Source organism: Trichosurus vulpecula, chromosome 6 (genome assembly GCF_011100635.1).
Source record: "Trichosurus vulpecula isolate mTriVul1 chromosome 6, mTriVul1.pri, whole genome shotgun sequence".
NCBI lineage: Eukaryota > Metazoa > Chordata > Mammalia > Diprotodontia > Phalangeridae > Trichosurus > Trichosurus vulpecula.
Window position 1 is genome coordinate 68,806,879 of NC_050578.1, and position 25,789 is coordinate 68,832,667.

General features: G+C 38.9%; 1 protein-coding gene across 2 annotated transcripts in view; it reads left to right on the forward strand.

The window, feature by feature from the left end:
- Positions 1-25,789, forward strand: part of ABCG2 (ATP binding cassette subfamily G member 2 (Junior blood group)) — an 83,434-nt gene that overhangs the window by 22,351 nt on the left and 35,294 nt on the right. For both annotated transcript variants that reach the window (XM_036763408.1, XM_036763407.1), the window contains 4 exons: positions 2,758-2,993; positions 9,088-9,147; positions 16,677-16,791; positions 24,063-24,215. In XM_036763408.1, coding sequence (XP_036619303.1) covers positions 2,782-2,993; positions 9,088-9,147; positions 16,677-16,791; positions 24,063-24,215 — 540 coding nt within the window. In that variant the 5' untranslated portion in view covers positions 2,758-2,781. The remainder of the gene's footprint in view (positions 1-2,757; positions 2,994-9,087; positions 9,148-16,676; positions 16,792-24,062; positions 24,216-25,789) is intronic.

Below are 25,789 nucleotides of genomic sequence, written 5' to 3' on the forward strand. Positions count from 1 at the left end.
TTTGACTTTGTTTTAATATTTCTTTTCTCATATAGTCATTGGCTCTAATTTGGTTCATTCTGATTTTTCAGGAAACGTGTTGCTGGGCAAGGTTTTGTACCTTTTGTATGAAGCTATTAATTTCCTTTCTAATTCCTTTCTAATTCTCCCTCGGGACTTCTCATTTAATTTATAAAAATGTTTTTAAACTCTTAAAAAATAATCTTGCTTTATTTCTTCAAGTAATTCTAGTTGAGTTTGTTCCCACGCTCTGTTTTTCTTTAAGGCTATGTTTATAGATGGTTTGGAGTAATTCTTTTCTTCATTTATGTTTTGGACATCCCTGCTAGTATTGTAGTTCATTATGGCAGGATTTTTTGTTCTTGTTTGTGTATTTTTCCACTCTACTTTCTGAGTTAGAATTTCTTGAGGGCAGGTACTGTCTTTTGCTTCTTTTTGTATCCCCAACACTTAGCATAGTGCCTGGCACATAGTAGGCACTTAATAAGTGCTTATTAACTAACCAATTTTGAACTTGATAATAAGGCTGGGCTGTACCACACTTGACAAGGAAGTCTAGGCTGATCCTCTTGCTGCTTTCTTGGGGGTGTTAAGGGTTGTGTTAACCCAGCATCTCAAGGTCAGGCTGGGGAAACCTGAAAGTTTTCACGGCTCCCATAGTGGTCTGATCTAGGACAAAATCTGATTGTGTCCCCTCTCTTTGGAGCTCTGCAAGTTCCTGACCTAGGTTTTGGTCAGAACAAGAGTAGACGTTGCCGGACTCTGTATCAGCCAGCCAAGGAGCAGTTCTGGTTCAGAGCCACAGAAGTTCTGGCTTCCCTTTGGTCTGGGCTTCCTGCCCTGGTGAACCCTCTTCTCAAGGTTCTGAAGCTGACACCCTCCTCTGTCCCTGGGCTCTGTTTGCTTAATGATGTGGTGCCATATGATCCTCTGTATTTTGCCTTTCACCTTGTTATCCACATATGGCATTGCCATAATTATGGGTATTTGTTTGGTTCTGCTTTATTCGTTCTGCACCATTTCTCACTCGCATGGCCATGTTTTCATAAACTTATCATATTCAGTATTTCTGTGGTTCTTCATTTAAATTGTAAAATTTAAATCTTGAAATTGCACATCTTCATTTACCATGTTTTTGTTGGTTTTTGTTTTTTTCCCGCAACTTCCCCAGCCATTGAGGGCTTATGTTTTGGCTGTAAGTAATTATGAAAATACCTTCTTTGCCCCTAAATTTTTCAGGATTTCATAACACATAGAACTAATTCAGTTTTTTTTTTGTATCACTCTTGCCAGTTCTTCCCCAGGACACCTCTCCCCTTTGTTCCTTTCTCTCCACTTACACAGCCACCACCCTAGTTCTGGCTCTTATCACCCTTTCCTGGATTACTGAAATAGCATTCAGATTGTTCTCTTTGACTCAGGTCTCTATAATCTGCCTTCCATTCCGTATGTCTGACAGTCTGATAATCCAAAAGCTCAGGTTTGGCCTTGCCAAGAAGTTACAGTGACTCCCTATTGCCTCTAGGATCAGATAGAAGCTCCTCTTTTTGGCATTTAAAGCCCTTTTTGACTTGGCTCCTTTGACTGGCCCCTTTCCATCCTCTTATGCACACTACTCCATTTCTAAGACATTTGCCTCCTATACTTACAATGTTCCATTTTCATTTCCACCCTTTAGAATTACTTTGAAAATTCGTTAATTCCTTATAAATATTGACATACTTCTGTGTGTACATGATGTCTCTGGATGGAATGTAAATATGGGGATTGATTCACTTTTGGTTTTGTATTCCAGTTCTTAACCACATGCGATCAACAGACAAGTCGGTCGCGTATTTCAAATTTGACATTGCATGGGGAGCCTGCCCCATTTTAGACACACGCTCCGAAAGGCAGCATGCATCTCCTTTCTTGCAGGTGGACTCTCATGATGACTCATACTTACATAGTACTCAAGAGTTTTCACACTATTTTTCCTCTAAATAATCCTTTAAGGTCAGGATTGTTTTCTCCATGCAGAAAAAGAAATGGCTACTCTAAGAGGTTAGGTAGTTTGTAGAAGCCTCTTGATCCCAGCTGAGTTCTATTTTTATTGTGTTGAGATAGGGATTGAGGTAGGAAGGTCAGATGGTGATAGAGAGCTGGAGAGGAAGTTAGAGGCTGGCCCTTTCCTTTTACATGCGAAGAAACTAATTTAGAGAATTTAATGAATTGTTCAGGGTCACCTGGTTAATAATTGGCAAAGCTGTGAATTGAACCTAGGGCCTCTGACTCCAAAGTCATTGTTCTTTTTTTTCCCATTAAGCCACTCCGTCTCTCAAAGTATTGTAGAATAGAATGTTAGTATTAACTAATCTATTCCTCCTCCCCCCCCATACAGGAAGACAGTAAAAAGGTGTTTGTCATTGAAAGCCCTGTCAGTCCCCCAAACCTTCCTATTTCTTCAGAACAGAAGATTGATTAATTGCAGCCACTTCTTCTAGTCTGATGCAAGGCCAATTACTATTATCTATTATTTCCTATTAGATAAAATCCTAGAACTTCTTATAATTATTTGCTTTTAATTGCCTAAATTGCAGTCCTTTATTATATGGTCACATGTTTTTGAAGAGGTACAGTAAGTTGGTTCATTGACAATAGGCCTCCTTCACTGAAGTGAAATTTTATTTTGTCTTATTTTTGGTATTTTTTAATTGCTGGGTTTTGATGAGATCATGATCTTATTGATGGAATAATTTTCTCTTTTCTTTTCATTAGAGAGAGAGAGACAAAGACTGCAAAATGTCAGCAGCCAAGACGCAAGTCATAGTCCCAATGTCACAAACAAACATCAGTGGCCCAGATGAGAGTACCTTAGGGAAGTTCACAGGAACAAAGAGGCAACCAGAGGCAACTGTGTTGAGTTTTCATAACATCTGCTATCAAGTGAAAGTGAAGACTGGCTTCATAGGTTGTCGGAAGATCATTACGAAAGAAATACTCAAGAATGTCGAGTAAGACCATGAATCTTGTTGGGGGAGGGGAGGTCACAAGACGCTTAGTTCCTCCTGGCTGTTCCCTGACCATTACATGCCAACTCCTGAATTTGGGCACTTTCTGTAATTGATCCCCCTATCTATAACTCTATACTTCCAGATCTCTGTCTTCTGGCCTCTCTAGTTGCATTCAAATCTCAGGTAAATTCCTACCTTAAGCAAGAACCATTTCATGGTCCTTAAATCTAGTACCTTCTTTCTTAGGTTATTTCCAATCTTTCTCATCCATATATATATGTAAATATGTGTGCATGTGTGTATGTATGTATACACATGCATACACATCCATATACATATACAGACATCTAGACATGCACACATGTATGTGTATATATACATACATGAATATATTTATACACATAATATATAATACACACCATCTCTCTCTGTCTCCCTGTATATACACACATACGCATATATGTATATATACATGTGTGTATGTGTGTGTGTGTGTGTGTGTGTGTGTGTGTGTACATAGTTGTTTGTATGTTGTCTGTCCCATAGACTGTAAGCTCCTTGGGGTAGATACTGTTTTCTACTTCTTCCTTCTATCTTGAGCATTTAGCACAGTGTCTGGCATATAGTAGGAACTTAATAATTACTAACTGGTTTTCATTTGTAACCGCCTTTGTAAATGACTAATAATATTTATTAAGCGCTTATTATGTGCCAGACACACTGGCACTGTGCTAAGCACTAGGGATAAAAAAAAATATAAAGTCTCTTTTCTCAAGGGGTTTATATTCTGTTCCTTGCTCTCCCTGTTTGCTTATAGTATCAGCCTTTATGTCTAAATCATGAACCTGTTTTAACTTTATTTTGGTATATAGTATAAGATATTGGTCTCTGCCTCATTTCTGCCATACTGTTTTCCAGTTTTCTCAGCAGTTTTTGTCACATAGTGAGTTCTTATCCCAGAAACTAGAGTCTTTGGGTTTATCTAACAGTAGATTACTATAGTCATTGACTATTGTGTCTTGTGTACCTAACCTGTTCCACTGATCCGTCACCCTTATTGCTTAGCCAATATCAAGTAGCTTTGATGATTGCTGGTTTATAATACAGTTTAAGATCTGGTATGGCATGGGGTTTTATGTTCTAAGATGTAAATAATCAGTGGTAATTTCTGAGGAGAAGGCGTTAGCAGCTGGGAAGATTAAAAAAACTCTCCTTCAGAAGGTGGGATTTGAGCTGAGTCTGGAAGGAACCAGAGCACCACAGGGGCAGAAGGGAGAGGTCGCTTTGTAGGGCCAGTCTGAGGTGAGATGAGAAATGAGAAACTAAAGAAACTGGACAGAGGAGCCAAGCGTCTGTGGTATTTTCCTCACTGAGAAAATTTTTAATATGTTTTATAGATACACAGAAATGGCCAATGGAGAGTGGGTTTGGTTTGCATAGTCCTGACATAATAGGACTGGAAAAATAAAAGAATTTGGTTCATTCCCCACCAGTGATTGAGGACAGACGCTAGGCTTGCTCATACCTGCTTTGTCATTGGCATCATGTAATTATGTTCAGGAGAAGACAATATTCTCTCTTAAACATGTGGTGAAGAGCTTTTCATAGAGCTCCAGAAAGAGCTGGAGGGTTGGTAGAAATGACTAATCTTCAATAGTCCAGGTGAGGGGGAATGAGGGCCTGAATACAGAAGCAGAGTTAAGATGACAGATGAGAGAGGTTTGGCAGTGGTAGAGTTGATCAGATTTGACAACTCATTCCATCCCGGTGGAAGTATTATGAAGCTCAGCTGAGATAATGAATATAGAACAATGCAAGTCTTAATAATGATTTCATTTCCTGAGCTGCCTTCTGCCTTCTTGCTGATCTCAACAAATATTTATAAAATGGAGGGGAAGGATGTCCTGGTAAGCACTCAATAACCAAGCTCTCTGGGAAAAAATACAATGTACACACACTTGCATTATTAAAATTTTTTAAGTCTAGATGGGGTAAATTTGAATTATTAGCACTTTCTTAAGTCTCAATCAGCAAAATATGACTAGTGAGCCCGATTTAGTCTTCTGCCTGTTTTGTATGGCCTACAAGCTGAAAGTGTTCTTTTATGTTCTTTAAAATAAAGCTTTATTATGCTTAGAGATATAAAAACCATTCTTAGCTCACAGGTTGGACAAAAACAGGAAGCAGGCTAGATTTGGCACTTGGGCCATCATTTGCTGAATCCTGGTCTAGACAGATCAACAATACAAACAAACCCTGATTTGTAATGATTGCCAATTTCCGAAGTGTAACTGCTCACACTGAAAATGTATAAGTAGAATAGAGCTCACACTGAAAATGTATAATTGTCTTGTGAGTAGAATAGAGCTGTCCAGCACATTCCTCCAGTATTCTAGGAGAGGCATACTGGTGTCTCTTCCCTGCTTCCCATTCTTCTTTCTGAAATCTCTACTTGATCATTCACAAAACTTCCCTCATCCTTGATTTCTTGTTTTTCACTCTTGCTATCTTTTGATGCTCACAGAAACCTGGATATCTTCAGAAGGCGCTGTGTCCCTAGCTACAGTCCTCATTTCTGATTTTACTTAATTTGATATGCATTGACACACTTAGCAACATGGAGTTGGCTGATTTGGTTTCTCCTTTTCCTGTCATCACTCAGAGACTTCTCTTCCTTTCATGTTCATTCCTTTTTGGGGGGGGGGAAGGCAGGGCAATTGGGGTTAAGTGACTTGCCCAAGGTCACACAACTAGTAAAGTATGTCAAGTGTCTGAGGCTGGATTTGAACTCAGGTACTCCTGACTCCAGGGCTGGTGCTCTACTCACTGCGCCACCCAGCTGCCCCCCCCCCTTTTTTTTTAAAAAAAAAAAGCTTTTTAAAAATAGTATTTTATTTTTTCCAAATTAGACGTCAAGACAATTTTTATCTTTCATTTTTACCAGATTTTAAGTTCCAAATTTCTATGCCTCCCCACCTTCCCCACTTCCTAAAGCAGTAAGCAATTTGATATAGGTTATATATGTGCAATCATGTAAAACATATTTCCACATTAGTCATATTGTGAAAGAAGCAGAACAGAAGGAAAAAAAACACAAAAAAACCTAAGAAAGTGAAAATAGTATGGTTAGAGCTGCATTCAGACTCCATAGTTCTTTCTCTGGATATGGATACCATTTTCCATCATGTCTTTTGGAATTGTCTTGGATCATTGTATTGCTGAGAAGAGCTAAGTCTGTCAAAGTTGGTCATCATACATTGTGGCTGTTACTGTGTTCAGTCTTCTCCTAGTTCTGCTCACTTCACTCAGCACACAGTTCATGTAAGTCTTTCAAGGTTTTTCTGAAACCTGCCTGCTCCTCACTTCTTATAGCACCATAGTATTCCATTACCTTCATACACCACAACTTGTTTAACCATTCCCCAATTGATGGGCATCCTCTTGATTTCCAATTCTGTGCCACCACAAAAAGAGCTGCCATAAGCATCTTCTCCATGCTGGAACTGTGACCAGGTGCTCTGCTCCCCTGTGGCTGCAGGTGCTGCTTATGTCCCTGGAAATGTGACTTGGGTACCTGCTCCTCTTTGGCCACAAATCTTAGTGCTTATTTCTGCCTTGTACCTGAGACTTGCTCCCTTGTGATCTTCTCTTCACCCTGAGACTGCGACCTAGAACTGTGTATATGCAATGCAATAGAGTCCTGCACTCAGGGCCAGCAAAGGGTCCCCTATAACCTCCTTCTGACCCCACTGTCATCTCTAGGCTGAGAGTGTCTGAAGGTGCTGCCACCACTGATGGCGCTGCCTCTAAGGCCTGCCACTGGCTTGCCTGGAGCGTGGCATGAGCTGCACTCTGAGGTGGCTACCATCCTGGTGAGATAGGCCTTTCCTGATGACTTCCTAAGTTGTCTTGGGCTGGAAAATTGGTTCACCCTGTTTCATCCTTTTGTTGGTTCTACCACTCCAAAATTTGTTTTGAGGCATTTTTTAAATGATTGGAGGGGAATTTGGGAGAGCAGGCTGAGTCCCTGCCTTTACTCCGCCATCTTGCCTTCTTCCAAGCATTCCTAATGGAAAGACCAGAGCTGTAGAAGTTCAAATGCTAGAATGAAGATAAACAAAAAATGGTAAACATGAGTAAATAAAGATTAATTAATAAACAAGAATAAACTGCTTACCTCAGGGAGATGATACGTGTGGGTCCCCTCTGTGCCCTATCATTACCAGGAGTCACAGAGGGAATCCAACTAGGCATGGTTCTGTTGTGTCTTGAGAAGAAGGGAAAGAAGGAAAGAGAAAACACTTGTGGGGGGACAGAAGAATATTAGGGAAAATCGTTTCACATAATTAGAGTGCACAAGCAGACACCTATACAAACAAGGTTAAGGAGGACTAGTTAACATTTCAATCTCACCCTCACTTTCATGTGAACTGATTAAAGAAGAATACACACACAATCAGGTATATACATTTCTTTCAACAGAAAAATAGAAAGGAAGAGGAGGAGGAGGGAGGGGAGGGGAGTTAGAAGGAGGTTAAGGGTGAGATTAGTTCTGTAGGCAAAGAAAGGGAATCTGAGAGGTTAGCCATATATTTGGGGAAAGGATGAAGATGTGATGTAATACTGCTGTGTCGTAAGAAATGATGAAAAGGATGGTTTCAGAGAAACCTCGGAAGACTTGTATAAACTGATACAGTGAACAGAACCTAGACAGTTTATACAGTGATGAAATTTCATATATGGTAAAGACAAGTGACTTTGAAACAAAAAAGGGACTCTTGCCAGTGTAATATCTAACCATGATTCTAGAGGACTAATGATGAAACATGCTACCAGCCTCCTGATAGAGAGGTAAAGTACCTAGAATGCCAAATGAGACAAATAGATTTACTTTGGTTGTGACTAATGTAGAAATTTTTGATAAGCAATACATATTTGCAGTCGTGTTTGTTTTTTCTTAAGTGCTCAAATGAGGAGGTTGGGTGAGTAAGCAGGCAAGAAGACAAATTTTTGCTGATTGGAAAGAATAATTATATCCATATATAATATAAAATATTATATATCCATATATAATATAAAAATGGAATATATAGTATGTGTGTATATATACACACATGTGTATATATTTTTTGAGTGTATATATGAGTATATATATACAATATATAAATTTTATGAAAAGAATATTGGATTTGGAGTTGTGATTGAAGCCTGGCCCGGCTCTTTACTAGCTATGACTTCTGTGAATGAAAACTCTGGTTTCTCATTGGTAATACAGATGGTTGGGACTAGAAGATGTCCAAATGCCCCCTCTAGCTTCACATCCTCCACTGTTTCCCTTGGCTTTGTCCAATGGCCACTTGCTACAAGCATCGGTAATCCAAGTCTTCTGTTTTCCACTCATGCAATAATGGACAGTGAAGGGATATGGGCTTAGCTATAAATATCTTTTCAGTCTTTTCTCTCTATCAGCATATGCTCCTTTACCCAAAAAGAAGCCTCTAGGGACACTTGTTCCTTTGGATATATGTTGTAATCTCTCTCCCTCTCTCTCTCTTGCTCTCATCTCTCATTCTCTTTCGGAAATTAGGTTTACTGAAAAAAAAGAACAAAAAAAAATTCTTGATAAAATGAATGCTATCCCTATGTAGAATTTAAATAAAGACCTTTAAAATTATACTGGGAATATAGAAGGTGCTCAAATACTCATTGAAATGTTTCAGGTTTTTTTTTTGTTATTGTTGAACCTCTTTGATGCTCCATATCTGGGAGAGGCTCCATTCCTTCTTCATGGTCAAGACAGAGCCCCAGCAGAAAGCAAAGTGGAGCCCTGTATATAATGGTGTTGACTTTTTTCCTATCTGCAAACTCTATGGAAAACCTTTTTAGTTGGGCTTATTCATTTTGTTTCTTTAGAATGTAGTAACCTCAAGGGAATCTTTGATGTGTTTTCTGTACTAAGAATAGATACCCAAAAAATTTAAGATAATTTTTCAGGATTTTTAATAATTTTTCAATAATGTTTTAAACTCTTAAACAGTTAATGGAATCATTTTTATAATGAAGTAGTGAACCAGTGTTCTGTTCTTTTTTATAGTGGGATCATGAAGCCAGGCCTCAATGCAATTTTGGGACCCACAGGTGGTGGCAAATCTTCGTGAGTATTGAACTGACAGAGAACAGAGTTTTTCTATGAGATTAATATTTTTTAATATAAAAACATACTCAAATTGATTTCCCCAATCCTTAAGTATTAATTTAATATCTACACTGTGTTTAGTACTGTGTTAATATTCTTGGAAATATTGAATAGTCCACAATCTAGGTAGAGTAGTGAAAACTGATGTGTTTCAAGCAGTAGCAACTGTTGTTGACTTCTCATTTGAGAAGCTTAGAAACGAAAGAAAGAAAAGAAGCCGAGTGATAGCTAAGCATCAGGTAAGGTCATTTAAAAACAATTCTAGGTTATAGGGCATTTGTCAGTGCAGGGGTGGTGATGAATGGTAGAGTGTAGACAGTCCCATAGCTGGAGGTCTAGTCTGGTTTATGGATTAGTCACTAATGTCAGATCCTAGAGATGCCGGGAAGTAGAAAACCTTGATTTGGAAGTATACTGATTTCTCATCTAATAAACTTCCTACCTTTTTTTTTTAAGATTGGAGTTTGGTCTTACATGAATTGATGCAAAGTGAAATGAGCAGAACCAAGAGAACATTGTACACAGTAATAGCATTGTATAATGCTCTGCTGTGAATAACTTAGCTATTCTCAGCAATACAATGATCCAAGATAGTTCTGAAGGACATAGGGTGAAGGGTGCTATACATCTCCAGAGAAAGAACTGGAGTCTTAATGCAGATCGAAGATCCTTTTTCTTTATTTCTTTAATTTTCCTTTTTTTGGGGGGGGGTTCTATGTTTTCTTTCACAGCAAGACAAACAGAAATGTGTTTTGCATGACTACACATGTATAATCTATTTCAGATTTCTTGCTTTCTCAAAGATGGGGGAGAGAATTTGGCACTCAGAATTTGAAGAAAAGAATGTTAAAATTGTTTTTTACATGTAATTGGTAAAAAATGAACTATTACATAAAAGAAAAACACTGAGGTACCACCTCACACGTATCAGATTGGCTAACATGATACAAAAGGAAAATAAATGCTGGAGGGATGTGGGGGGAGAAAAAGAATGGTGATCAGCTCTAGGGTTCAGCCTCTACAGGCTTTGCAGGGAAGAAATGGAACAGTGGTTGATTGTATTTTGTTAGGGGTAGGGGAGTAATGGAAGGGGCAGTTTCTTCACGGGAAAGACCATGAGGGCTTGTATTTACCCCAGTACTAAGCATAGTGTTCTGCAAATAGCATTTAAAATAAGTGTTTGTTAAATGTATAATAAGGGAAGATCCTGAAAGATGGATGCATTTCATGTATCGCATAACTAGGAGTACTCAGTGGCATAAAATTGCTAATGTGCAATGAGAGTTGAGCTGTACTCAAAACTTGGCCATGTTCAGGATGACAGTAGGTCTTGTTTGAGGTTGTATAATATGGTGGAGAGAGTGCTGGAGTTGGAGTCTGAGGAACTGCTTCTGATTGGTACTCATTGGCCTTGTAATCTTCATCACATATTTGAGTTTTTTTGAATCTGTTTCCCCAGCAGTAAAATTGAGATGTTAATACTGGTATTACCTTTCTCATGAGTGATTGAGGGGAAAGTCCTTTGTAAATTTTATTTTATTTTATTTTATTTTTAAATTTAAATTTATTTATTTAACATATTTGGTTTTCAGCATTGATTTTCACAATAGTTTGAATTACAAATTTTCTCCCCATTTCTACCCTCCCCCCCACTCCAAGATGGCTTATATTCTGGTTGCCCTGTTCCCCAGTCAGCCCTCCCCTCTATCACCCCCTTCCCCTCTCATCCCCTTTTCCCTTCCTTTCTTGTAGGGCAAGATAAATTTCTGCACCCCATTGCCTGTGTATCTTATTTTTTAGTTGCATGCAAAAACTTTTTTTGTTTTTGAACATCTGATTTTAAAACTTTGAGTTCCAAATTCTCTCCCCTCTTCCCTTCCCACCCACCCTCCCTAAGAAGTCGAGCAATTCAACCTAGGCCACGCATGTATCATTATGTATAACCCTTCCACAATACTCATGTTGTGAAAGGCTAACTACATTTTGCTCCTTCCCAACCCATCCCGCTTTATTGAATTTTCTCCCTTGACCCTGTCCCCTTTCCAAAGTGTTTGTTTTGATTACCTCCACCCCCATCTGCCCTCCTCTCCATCATACCCCCCCCCTTTTATTTTCTTTTATCTTCTTCCCTCTTCTTTCCTGTGGGGTAAGATACCCAACTGAGTATGTATGGTATTCCCCCTCAGGCCAGATCTGATGGGAGCAAGGTTCACTCATTCCCCCTTCACCTGCCCTCTCCTCTCCTCCCACAGAACTGCTTTCTCTTGCCACCTTTTATGCGAGATAATCCACCCCATTCTATCTCTCCCTATCTCCCTCTCTCAGTATGTTGCTCTCTCATTCCTTAATTTCATTTTATTTCTTTTAGATATCTTCCCTTCATCTTCAACTCACCGTGTCTGCTCTCTCTCTTTTACATATATATATATATATATATATATATGTACACACACACACACATATATAAAAACACATATAAATGTGAGCTATTATTCACAGGTTCTCTGATGAATAATTAGATCTGAATTCTGGTTGAGGATTTTTACTTATGATAGAGAGCAAGGTTTCTTAACCTTTTTTGTATCATAAATCCTTCTGTTGGTCTAATGAAGCCCATGGACCCCTTTTCAGAATGTTTCATAGTTAGGGGAAATGCTAAATTTTAGTTAGAGAGGTTAGTGAAAATAATTGTGTAAAATTGTTTTCCCATCCAGATTTATAGACCTCCCTAGAATCTACCCAGGAACCCTTGGAGTTCTATGGACTCCAGGTTAAGAAAATCTGGTATGGTCACCTGCAGATATTTTGTGATGTTTTTTGAACCTTTTAACTTATCCCTCTCACCAATGGGAGTTTTCTTTTGTGTACTGGAAAAGGGGCTTCCTATGAATCTTTCCTAAGGGTAGGGTCATGCCAGATCTTTCTATCTTGGAATTTAGAAGATGCTAAAAATCAGGGCTTTATTTATTGCTTTGTTGATTGTCACTGTAGACTTAAGAAAATAACAGAGACATTTTCCCCTTTTTAAAAAAACCATTATTTATTTTAAATATTCCTTTTTTTTTAAATTGACTTCCAAATTCTTTCATTCCATCCTACGCCTCTCCCACACACTGAGAAGGCAAGCAAATGATATAACTTATACATATGAGATCATACAAAAATATTTCCATATTAGCCATATCACAAAAAGAAAAATAAGGTTAAAAATTATACTTTCATTTGCTCTTACAGTTCCATCAGTTTTCTCTTTGGAGGTGGGTAGCATTTTTTTATCATGAGTCAGTCCTTTGGAATTATCTTGGATCATTGTGTTGAGCAGAGTAGCCAAGTCTTTTATTGTTGGTCATAGTTACAACCTTGCTGTTATTTTGCACAGTGATCTCCTAGTTCTTCTCACTTCATTTTTCATCAGTTTCTATAGGTCTTGGCTTATTTTTTCTGAACCCCACCCCTTATAATTTCTTATAGCACAATATTCCATTCACAATCATAAGCCACAACTTGTTCAGGCATTATTCAATTTATGAGAATCCCCTCATTTCTAATTCTTTGCTACCACAAAAAGAGCTTCTATAAATATTTTTGTACATATAGGTCCTTTCACTTTTTCTTTGGTCTTTTTGTACCTAGTATCATATTGCTGGCTCAAAGGGTATTTGGGCATAGTTCCAAATTGTTCTCTAGAATAATTGGACTAATCTACAACTCTATCAACAACTTATTAGTGTACCTATTTAACCTCATGCCCCGCAGCATTTCTCATTTTTTATAGATATGAGGTGGTACTTCAGAGTGTTTTAATTTTGAATGTCTCTAATCAATAGTGATTTAGAGCATTTTTTCAGATAACTATAGATAGTGTTGATTTCTTCTTCTGAAAACTGCCTGTTTGTATCCTTTGAGCATTTATCAGTTGGGGAAAGACTTATATTCTTATAAAATAGACTTAGTTCTCTATATGTTTGAGAAATGAAGGCTTTATCAGAAACACTGGCTATAAAATTTGTTTCCCAGCTTTCTGCTTTCCTTCTAATATTGGTTGCATTGGTTTATTTGTACAGAAGCATTTTAATTTGATACATCTTATTTTTATAAATTTGACTCTGCTCTCTATATATTTAAGAAAAGAGGCCTTTATCAGAGAAACTTACTATAAAATTTTTTATATTCCCTGTGGTGCCTTTTATCAAACTGTAGTTTTCCCTGATTACCTCTTTTAGTTGTCTGTTTTTGCTTTTACTCTGACTTCGATCATGATTGCTACCTCCAGCCCCTTATTTTAACTTTGTGTGTGTGTGTCTTTCTGTTTCAAGTGGGTTCCTTGTAAAGAACATATTGTTGAATTCTGATTTCTAATCCATTCTGCTATCTGCTTCCTTTATGGGTGAGTTCATTCCGTTCACATTCAATTATGACTACTGTGTATTTCTCTCCATCTTATTTTCTTCTGTTTATCCTTCTCTCTCTTTTTTATTCTGTCCTTCCTCAAAAGTATGTTTTGCTTCTGACCACTGCCTCCCTTTTGCCATTCTGTACATTCTTAACCCTTCCCTTCCTAACTCTCTATTGGATGAGATGCATTTCTGTACTCAGCTCTGCGTGTGTGTGTGCGCGCGCGCGCGTGTGTGTGCGCGCGCGCGTGTGTGTGTGTGTACGTACGTACATATCTATTCTCCCCTCTTTGAACCAATTCCAGTGAAAGTGAAGTTCAACCATTGCTCACTACCCCTATGCCACAATTTCCTCTCTACTATAAAAGCTTTTCCTTGTATTCCTCTTTTGTGTGAGATAACTTTCCCCATTTTACCTCTCCCTTTGCTGGTCTCCCAATACATTCCTTTTTCTCACACCTTCACTTTTTTTTTTTGAGATCATCCTGACATAATTCATTCACACCTCTGCCCCTAGTCTATGTAGACTCTTCTAACTGCCTTAATAATGGTAAAGTTCTTAGGAATTATATGTATCATTTTCCCATATGGGAATGTAAACAATTGAACATTATTGAGTCTCTTATGATTTCTCTTTCATATTTAATTTTTAATGCTTCCTTGGAGCTTTGTGTTTGAATGTCATATTTTCTATGCAGCTCTGATCCCTTTATCAGGAATACTTGGAAGTCCTCTTTTTCATTAAATATCTATTTTTTCTGCTTGGAGATTATACTCGGTTTTGCGGATGGGTTATTTTTGGTTGTATTTCTCGTTCCATTGCCTTCTGGAATGTCATACTAAAGCTCTCTGCTTCTTTAATGTAGAAGCTGCTAAATCTTATGTGCTCTTAACTGTGACTCCATGATATTCAAATGCTTTCTTTTTGACTGCTTGTACTATTTTCTCCTTGGAATTTGCCTCTAATATTCCTGGGAGCTTTCATTTTCGGATCTCTTTCAGATAGTGATTGGTAGATTCTTTTGATTTCTAATTTACCCTCTGGTTCTAGGGCAACAGGGAAATTTTCCTTTATAATTTCTTGAAATGTGTTTAGGTTCTTTTTCAGGTAATACAATAATTCTTAGATGATCTTTCCTCAATCTGTTTTCTTTTCTTTTTCTTTTTTGGAGGTAGTTGGGGTTAAGTGATTTGCCCAGCGTCACACAGCTAGTAAGTGTCAAGTGTCTTAGTTCAGCTTTGAACTCAGGTCCTCCTGACTCTAGGGCCAGTGTTTTATCCACTGTGCCGCCTGGCTGCCCCCATCCTCAATCCATTTTCCAGGTCACTTGTTTTTCTGATGAAATATTTCACATTTTATTTAGTTTTTTCACCCTTTTGACTTTGTTTAATTATTTCTGAAGTCTCATGGAAACATTAGCTTCAAGTTACCCAATTATAATTTTTAAGGAATTATTTTCTTTAGTGAGCTTTTGTACCTTTTTTTTTTCCATTTGACCAGTTCAGCTTCTTAAGTAGTTCTTTTCTTCGGTGATTTTTGTCATGTTTCTTTTATCATTTGGCTAGCTCCATTTTTAAATTACTTTTTTTTTTTTTAGCATTTTACCAAGTTGTTATTTTTCATTTCATAATATTCTTGCATCGCTCTCATTTCTTTCTCCAATATCTCTCTATCCATCTTATCTCTTTACCTCCTCCAGGAATTCTTTTCTCCAGTTAGCATTTTTTTTCCTGTGAGGCTTTGCTTGTAGCCATTTTCACATTGTTGTCTTCTTTTGAGGTTACGTCTTGTTCTTCCTTGCCACCATTGTAGCTTTGTATGGCCAAGTTATTTTTTTGTTTGTTTGCTCCTTTTTCCAGCCTGTTCTTGACTTTGAACCTTATGTTAAAGATGGGCTCTGCTCATTTTGGGGGTGAGGTCGGTGAGAGACACTGTCCCAAGCTTCAACCTTTTTCATACTACTATTTCCAGATCTAGTTCTGGGGGTCTGCATATGTTCGGTGTTTCCAAGGTGATACAATGTGGAGAGAGGTTTGGTCACTGCTCCCCTGGTGTGCACTCTATGCTGTAGCTAAAAGTGCTAGAGTTCCTCTTGGCCCAGGAATTGTAGACAGGACCCCTGCTCCCTTGTGACTGGTCACAAGCGCTCCTTTTGGCCCTGGAACTATGACCCGTATCTACTTAAGAGCAGTAGAGTTGCCAGTCATTGCCAGCTACACCCGGGGCCAGCAAAAGGTCCCGTGTTGTCTCTTTCTGACCACTTGTCTGACTCTTTTACCATTCTTGGCCTGAGAGCCCCTGAAGCTGCTTCTGCTGCTGTTGTGGCTGCCTCCAAGGCCCTTTCCAGTGTGACTGACCTCTCCCTCTGACCTCCTAAGTTGTCTTAGTTTGGAAAAATGTCTCATTCTGACCTTTTGTTGGCTCTGCCACTCCAAAGTTTGGTTTGAGGTATAATTTTAAAGTTGTTTGTAGTGGAATGTTGGGAGAATTTACTGCCTCTACTCTGCCACCTTGTTCCTGCCTCTCAATGGACAAAATGTTAATGCAAATTAAACTTTAAAGTATGGCATGATTACTCCCCCCTACACACATACACACACACACACCCCAAAAAAAGAGCCAGTTGTTAAAACACAAGCATACCCCTACAGGGTTCTACTGTCTGTTTTTCTAGCCTGTATACATGGTTCTAGATTTCTCCAGAAATGAAGCGTTGGAATCATTCCCCTCTGCCTCTGTTTTTGTGCTTCTGAAGTATATGTTGATGGTCTATAATCACTTCACAGGGGCTCCTCACTCTCTGAGTTATCATTTCCACACAAACATGATCAGGGAATCAGGAAGAAATTGCTTATCATAGTGACGGAGGCTTAGGAGGTGCTGCAGAGTTGCATTAATTTAAATAGAGAAAAGTTGAGGATTCAAACAAAATAGACATTTCCATATTCTTTGTTAGTTCCCAGTAGTGTTTAGCTTTGATCCACCGGTTTTTCTTAATTGATACAGAATGTTAGATTTATGCTTATGGCTCGCAAAGTAAAAAAGGTTTTCCTTTAGTAAGGATTTAGCACAACATTTTTTTTTCCTTGCAGATTGTTAGATGTCTTAGCAGCCAGGAAAGACCCAAAAGGATTATCTGGACACGTTTTAATAAACGGGGCTCCTCAGCCAGCCAACTTCAAATGGAACTCGGGCTACGTTGTACAGGTAAGTAACGGTAAGGGTAATGCTTTGGATTTTTGGTACTTTTTATCCTTGGTCAAGCTGGACCTATCTCTACGTGACTTCTGTTGCATTCCCTGAATCCTCCATGGCGTTGGCTGATTGTGGGAAGAAATATGGCATAGGACTGATGTTCAGAATATACTGATCAAACGATCAATACCAGGAGGTAAACTACATTTGACCACTTTTTGGACTGATTTTTCCTCATGTTCTCATTTTTTCCTACTCCTGCTTCCACTTTTTCTTTTAATTGTGTTTCCTTTATATAATTATCAATTTGTCAAACATTAACAAAATATGTCCATTTCTACAAACAAAAATGTGTAGAAAAAGAGGATTGTATGTGAAAAAGTGCACCACTTTTTCCTTGGGCGTGAACACATTCCCATCACTTTGTGATATATTGACTCAGTTAAATTCAAAATACTATTTATATATGCACCTTTTGCATTTAGAGTGCTGTGCAAAGTCATGCTAAAAGATCTGCCTTCATGGAATTTATAATCTGGTATATGGATGTTATTGTTACACAGATATTATGAAATTATGCATAGCAAGTATATTGCAGAATCAAAATTAGGAAGGGCCTTGGAGACCAACTAATCCAAGCTATACCTTACTGAAAATTAGAAGGATGCAAACCAAATGCTTTGTGAGTTGGATTTTTGGAAGGGAGTGTGTAGTGGTAGTGGTCAGGGAGATAAAGGTCTTTCATGATGAGATTGGCGAAGAAGGCTTTTTGAAGTAGGGGGGCAAGATTGGGCTTTTAAGAGTGGACAGGTATTTATTATTAGGCAAAGAATAGAGTGAGTACATGGAAAGGGGAAAATAGAGTGATGTGTTCAGGAGAGAGAAAGATGTCCAATTTGGGAGAGAATGGAGAATGTGAAAGGAAGTGGTTTGAGATTAATATGGAATTACATAGTAGTCTCAAATTGCAAAGGACTTTGAATGTAGGGCAGAGTTTGAACTTTATTTAATAGGCATGAGAGAGACAAAGGATTTTGAGCAGAAGAATGACTTCACCAGATCTTTTCATAAGGAAGGTTAGACTGAGGGAACACATAAAGGAGTTCTGGAAGGGCGAGGAATAGAGATGGGAAGAACTTAACAGGCTAATGTAGAAGTGTGGGTCTGACAAGGAGGGCTTGTAAACGTGCAGTAGCAGAGAACAGGAATTGTTTCTACCTTTGTATTGCTATCCTCCGGGCCTAGGACAGTTCTTGTATACAGCAGACACATTCTTGTTTGTTTGAGAAGAGGTGTATGTGAGAGATGTTGTCATGTCATTAGGATGGACAGGATCTAATGGTTATCATTGGTCATGAGAGGCTGGGAGAGGAAAGGCCTTGTTTAAATAAGAGACCGTGCAAATGGGGTATTTGAGGGAATGTATCAACTGTGAGCAACAAACTTTTCTTTGGGGCATTCAAAATCTTCTTTCCTTCTGTCTAGACTGATTACTCATTCCTTTCCCTCATATACTCTCCATTCCAGTCAATCTGCCCTACTCACTGTTCGCTCTCAATGACATTACATCTTCTGGCTCTATGTCTTTCTTTGTATGGGCTGTCCCCACTTCTGGAATGCTTTCCCTTCATCAAACCTCTGCTTCCTTCATAGTAGAGTTTGGACGCTATATTCTTTAGGTAGCCTTCTGTGATCATACATCTTTCATCCATGTGCCTTTGAGCTGGCTTTCTCCTATGTAGAATGGGCTCCCCGTTTATCTCTGTCTCATCTCTGCAGCTCCAGCACCATTTTCTGCATTAAGCCTCTCCTGATTTCTCTCCCTCCTTCCTACCCCGCAGTGATAGTGCCCTTCCTCTAGAACTGCCTTATATTTGACTTTTCTGTATGTTTTTATTAATGTAATATTCATGATATATATATGTATATGTGTGTATATGTGTGTATGTATGTGTGTATGTACGTAGAGGTGGAGGTGGAGGTACCTAGGTGGTGCAGTGGATAGAGTGCTGGGCCTGGAGTCTTTTTTTTTTTAATTTGTTTATTTAACATATTTAGTTTCCAGCATTGATTTTCACAAGAGTTTGAATTACAAATTTTCTCCCCATTTCTACCCTCCCCCTCCCACTCCAAGATGACGTATATTCTGGTTGCCCTGTTCTCCATTCAACCCTCCCTTCTGTCACACCACTCCCCTCCCATCCCCTTTTCCCTTCCTTTCTTGTAGGGCAAGATAAATTTCTACGCCCCATTGCCTGTGTATCTTATTTTCTAGTTGCATGCAAAAACTTTTTTTGTGTTTGTTTTTGAACATCTGTTTTTAAAACTTTGAGTTCCAAATTCTCTCCCCTCTTCCCTTCCCACCCACCCTCCCTAAGAAGTCAAGTAATTCAACATAGGCCACATGTGTATCGTTATGTATAATCCTTCCACAATACTGTTGTGCAAGACTAACTATATTTTGCTCCTTCCCAACCCATCCCCCTTTATTGAATTTTCTCCCTTGACCCTGTCCCCTTTTGAAAGTATTTGTTTTTTACTACCTCCACCCCCATCAGCCCTCCCCTCCATCATCCACCCTTTTTTTTTTATCTTCCCTCTTCTTTCCTGTGGGGTAAGATACCCAATTGAGTATGTATGGTATTCCCTCCTCAGGCCAAATTTGATGAGAGCAAGATTCACTCATTCCCCCCTCACTTGCCTTCTCCCCTCCTCCCACAGAACTGCTTCCTCTTGCCACCTTTATGCGAGATAATCCACCCCATTCTATCTCTCCCTATCTCCCTCCCTCAATATATTCCTCTCTCATCCCTTAATTTGATTTTATTTCTTTTAGATATCTTCCCTTCATCTTCAACTCACCCTGTGTCTGCTCTCTCTCTCTCTTTATATATATATACACATACATATATACATACATGCACATTCACTTATATATATATATATATATATATATATATATACACACACATAAACATATATATGCATATTCCTTTCAGCTACTATGATATTGAGGTCTCATGAATTATACACATCATCTTTCTATGTAGGAATGTAAACAAAACAGTTCAAATTTAGTAAGTCCCTTATGATTCTCTTTCTTGTTTACCTTTTCATGCTTCTCTTGATTCTTGTGTTTGAAAGTCAAATTTTCTATTCAGCTCTGGTCTTTTCACTGAGAAAGCTTGAAAGTCCTCTATTTTATTGAAAATCCATATTTTGCCTTGGAGCATGATACTCAGTTTTGCTGGGTAGGTGATTCTTGGTTTTAATCCTAGCTCCATTGACCTCCAGAATATTGTATTCCAAGCCCTTTGATCTCTTAATGTAGAAGCTGCCAGATCTTGGGTTATCTTGATTATGTTTCCCCAATATTCAAATTGTTTCTTTCTGGCTGCTTGCAGTATTTTCTCCTTGATCTGGGAGCTCTGGAATTTGGCGACAATATTCCTAGGAGATTTCTTTTTGGGATCTATTTGAGGAGACCATCGATGGATTCTTTCAATTTCTATTTTGCCCTGTGGCTCTAGAATATCAGGGCAGTTTTCCTTGATAATTTCTTGAAAGATGATATCTAGGCTCTTTTTTTGATCATGGCTTTCAGGTAGTCCAATAATTTTTCAATTCTCTCTCCTGGATCTATTTTCCAGGTCAGTGGTTTTTCCAAGGAGATATTTCACATTGTCTTCCATTTTTTCATTCCTTTGGTTCTGTTTTATAATATCTTGATTTCTCATAAAGTCACTAGCTTCCACTTGCTCCAGTCTCATTTTTAAGGTAGTATTTTCTTCAGTGGTCCGTTGGACCTCCTTTTCCATTTGGCTAATTCTGCCTTTCTAGGCATTCTTTTCCTCATTGGCTTTTTGGAGCTCTTTTGCCGTTTGAGTCAGTCTATTTTTTAAGGTGTTGTTTTCTTCAGTGTATTTTTCAGTATTTTTTTGGGTCTCCTTTAGCAAGTCATTGACTTGTTTTTCATGGTTTTCTCGCATCCTTCTCATTTCTCTTCCCAGTTTTTCCTCTACTTCTCTAACTTGCTTTTCCAAATCCTTTTTGGGCTCTTCCATAACCTGGGACCAGTTCATGTCTTTCTTGGAGGCTTTTGGTGTAGGCTCTTGCACTTTGTTGACTTCTTTAGGCTGTATGATTTGGTCTTCTTTGTCTCCAAAGAAAGAATCCAAAGTCTGAGACTGAATCTGGGTGTGTTTTTGCTGCCTGGCCATATTCCCAACCAACTAACTTGACCCTTCGAGTTTTTCAGTGGGGTATGACTGCTTGTAGACTAAAGAGTTCTATGTTCCACATTTGGGGGGGGGGGGGGGATGCGCCAGCTCTGCCACACCAGCACTGCTCCTTCCCCAAGAACCCCCAACCCGGACTGGGCTTAGATCTTCAGCAGGCTGTGCACTCCTGCTCTGATCCGCCACTTAATTCCTCCCACCAGGTGGGCCTGGGACCGGAAGCAACAGTAGCTGTAGCTGCCCCACCTCTGCTGCCCCGGGGGCTGGAAGCCGAACTCGAACTCCTTCCCCTCCAGCAGCTTTTCCCACTAACCTTCTCAGACATCTTTGGTGTTTGTGGGTTGAGAAGTCTCGTAACTGCCGCAGCTCACTGATTCAGGGCGCTAGGGCCCCCCCCTGCCGTCCGGCTCCTGGTCTGGTTGGTCCGAGCAGCTCACGCTGGGCTCTGCCCCGCTCCCAGCTCCATGTGGGATAGACCTCACCCAGAGACCATCCAGGCTGTCCTGGGCTGGAGCCCTGCTTCCCTCTGCTGTTTTGTGGGTTCTGCCATTCTAGAATTGGTTCAGAGCCATTTTTTATAGGTTTTTGGAAGGACTTGGCAGGGAGCTCACTGCTTTCCAGCTGCCATCTTGGCTCCGCCCAGGGCTTGGAGTCTTGAAGACTCATTCTCCTGAGTTCAAATGTGGCCTCAGACACTTACTAGCTGTATGACCCTGGGCAAGTCACCTAACCCTGTTTACCTCATTTTCCTCATTTGTAAAACGAGCTGGAAAAGGATATTGCAAACCACTCCAGTATCTTTTCCAAGAAAACCCCAAATGGGGTCATGAAGAGTCATACACAACTAAAACAACCAGATATTGATAGGTGTATACGTGTGTGTGTGTGTATGTATGTACATACGTACATATGCTTGTTGTCTCCTCTACGTAAGAGTATGGATTGTTTCACTCTTTGTACTTCTATTCCCAGAGGCTAGAACAGTGCCTAGCGTATAGTAAACAACTGATGATGATTTACTGATTGGTTATCGATTGGTTAATCTAGTTGTTAGTACTCTGTTCCTTGAACCCTAATTTCTCTGTATTTATTGTGTATAGATTTTGTATATACTTATCTGTTGGTTCTTTTTATCCCCACTAGACTGTAAGCTCCTTAAAGGCAGGGATGATTTAATTTTTATCTTTGTAATTTTAGTACCTGGCATGGTTGGTAACACTTGGTAGATGCTTAATAAGTACTTGTTACATTGAATTTAGAGAATTGTACTTTTTTTTTAGTGACTAAAAGGTTCTTCCTTAAGCAATGGCCCAGCTTTTTGTTGCCTGTATTCTTGTGGCACTGTCATATAGTGATAATTCATGAGATAACCACAATTTTGGAGGAATAAGTGGTAAGGATCAGTCAAAAGGCAGTTGAGAGTTTGGGAGCATGAGTGGGGTCTAATGTATTTACAAATGAGGACTCACACAAGAGAAGTGATGTGAAGGATATTGTCAGAGCAGTATTTGACTCACAAAAAGGATGAACTGGTTACGTAAGGAGAGCAAAACATGACCAATCTTGAACTTTTCTTGTGTGACCAAGCACTGTAGGCCAAAAAAAAGTCACTGAACAGTTGGGAGAGGGAGTGTCAGGTGTGAGGAGCAGCTGGATTCAGAATGGGTGGAGGCCCCTACTTTGTGCTAGGTCCTGTGATGGGGACCCAAAGACAGACAAAAAAGAGTTCCTGTCCTCAAATAGCTCATAGTTTAATGGGGGGAAAAACAGGCAAGGTAGATAAGGGTAAAATTGAAATAATCTTTGAGACAAGGTCCTAAGATGAGGATGCCTCGGAAAGACTTCTTAAATATACCAAGGAAGCTCCTGTCCCTGGACTGCAGAGTAGGTGGAGGGGAGGAAGTGGGAGGAAGACTAGGAAGGGACCCTTAAAAGCCAGATGTGATCCTAGAGGTAATATGGGACCACTGGAATTTATTGAGATAAGGGTTGATATGGTTAGACCTATGTTTTAGGAAGATCAATTCAGTAGCTGAGTAGAGGATGGACAGTTGTGGGGAGAGGATTGAGGCAAAGAGGCCAGCCAGCAGGTAGTAGACCAATGGAGAGGTGAGGAAGGCCTATACCAGGGTTTTTGCAGTGTCAGGAGATAAGGGGGTGTATATGACAGAAGTTACTAAAGTTAAAATGGCAGGACTTGATAACTGCTTGGGTATGTGGGGTGAGAAATAGTGAAAAGTTGAGGATGAGGCCCATCTTGTGAGCCTGGGTGATTGGGAAGGTGGGAGTGGTACCCTCAACAATAAATAAGAGGGGAGAGTTTGGAAGAAAGATTTCAGTTTTAGACATATGGTGTTTAAAATGTCAGCAGTACATCTAGTTTGAGGTGTCTGATAGGCAGTTGGAGATATGAGTCTGGAGGTTGGGAGGGCATATTGCTGGCCAAATAGATCAGGATAGGAAGAGGGAAGGGCTTTGGGGGAAAATTATTTCAGTTTTGGACATGGTTAGCATAAGCTGTGAACAGGACATCGATTCTAAGATGTCTAATAGGCAGTTGGGAATTTGGGAGAGGATATGTCTGGATGTGTAGATTTGAAAGTCTTCTGCTTAGGGATGACAGTTGAATCCAGAGGAGCTGATGAGAAGGATCACCAAGTGAAATGGAATAAAGGGAAAAGGAAAGAGGGTCTAAACAGGAGGACTTGGTTATATTTTTGTCTTCCTTGGACCTGCATCATAATCACCAATCTACTGAACAGTCAGATAAGGAATACCATGTTTGCTTTTTTCTCTTAGATAAATTACTTATTTTGGGAGTAAGTTAAAAGGCTTAATAAAAAGTGGTGGTACTGGAGTATATTCTATACTACATGAGCTACACTGACCACAAGTACAGGGTACAGTGTCTTGTTTAGCAGTATTGTACTGTAGGTGTTTATAGTTTCTAATATACATGTTAAACATATTTTGGGGTGTGGTAAAGTTTGAGTTGAGGGAAGTAAAACTCTGATACTGATTTTAAATACCACTTTTTCTCATAAGGATGATGTCGTGATGGGCACTCTCACAGTAAGAGAAAATTTACAGTTCTCAGCGGCGCTTCGACTGCCTATGAGCGTGAGGAATAAAGAAAAGAATGAACGAGTTAACAGGGTTCTCAAGGAACTAGGTTTGGAGAAAGTAGCTGAGTCCAAGGTAATGCTTAAAAGCTGATGGTTTGAGACCAATCAATACCGAATGTTACGTGATCTATAGAGTTACATTCTTTTGATCTAGTTTTGGCTAGATATTATACAATATTAAATTACATAATACATAATATTAAATAATGATATATAGTATAATATTATATAATATTAAATATTTGAATTTTCATTAACCTGCATTGCCATAATAATAAGTCAATATAAGTCACATTTACATAATACTTTAAGGTTCACAAAGTCTTTTCCTCATATCCGCCTTGTCATGTAGGTAGAACAAATGTATCCCGATTTTTCAAATAAGAAAACTAGAATACAGAAAGGCTAAATAATGATAATTATAGCTAACATTTATATAGCACTTACAGTGTGCTAGCCACAGTGCTAAGTGTTTCACAAATATCTCATTTGATCCTCACAACAGCCCTGAGAGGAAACTGAGGCAGAGGTCAAGGGACTTGCCAAGGGCCTCATAGCTTGATGTGTCTAAGACTAGGATTTGCCAGTCCCCCTTACTGAAAAAAAAGTGTTCTTCCCATTACACTGCATTGTTTTTGTTTTTTTTTTATCAATAAGTATTCAACATTGAAGGTATGAGAGGGGCAATAGCTAAAGTATTTATTCTTACTGTATATTTATTTCTTTTGTGGAGGGAAGGGTGGACCAAGGTCTAGAGGCCTCCCTTTTGTCATGGAACTGAAGTTCACAGATCCCACATCATTTAAAAAATACGTTGTTTTTCTCATCATCCAGTCAATTTTTCTTACTCCCTGTTATTAATGTCGTCTTCTTCCTGAAGGCCTCTTATGTGATATGATAAATGGAAAAGATTGCTAAACTGCATTGGGGGTGATCCTGAACCACTGCCCTAGGGGATAGATGAATGGACAAGAAAGCTATCATATTGTCTTTATTTGGTCTCTGGTGGAATATCTCCTGACATTCAAAAGATTAAATCCAGTCAGCCCTTTCCTATGTAATTTGTATATTATCCAGGCACTACACTTTGTAAACCGTAAAGCCATATGCAATATAAGCTGTCATCATTACAATTATTTGTTGTAGTGGTTGTTGGCTGTTGCCAATGCCTTCTCCTTTTGACTCTGATTACTTCTTAGTAGATGATTCATGTGAATATACATCACTCTTGCAAAATCTCCATGTAACAGGTCAATTACAGTTAGTAGTAAGAAAGGTTTTTTTTTTGAAGAGATTAAAATGATAGGTAAAAATGAGATTTTTGTGTATCTCAAGTATCCATGATATCACCATAGTCAAAGTTAGTGAAGAATAGATTTTTATTTATTTTTATTGAGATACTACTTCGTGGGTGGCTTCCTGACTCTGTTGTCTTTTACATCAGATGTCTTAAACTTATGTCTAAGAATGTCTTTGTGACTATTACTTTTGTTTTTTTTTTCCTGTGAACTTCCCTTTGTTTCAGGTCAGTCTCACTATCTCAATTCCTTTCTCCCTTTCTTATCTACATTGTAGTATATACATCTACATCTTATATACATTCTTGCATTCCTCTCTGTAAGTCACTCAAAAAGTATCTCATGCTTA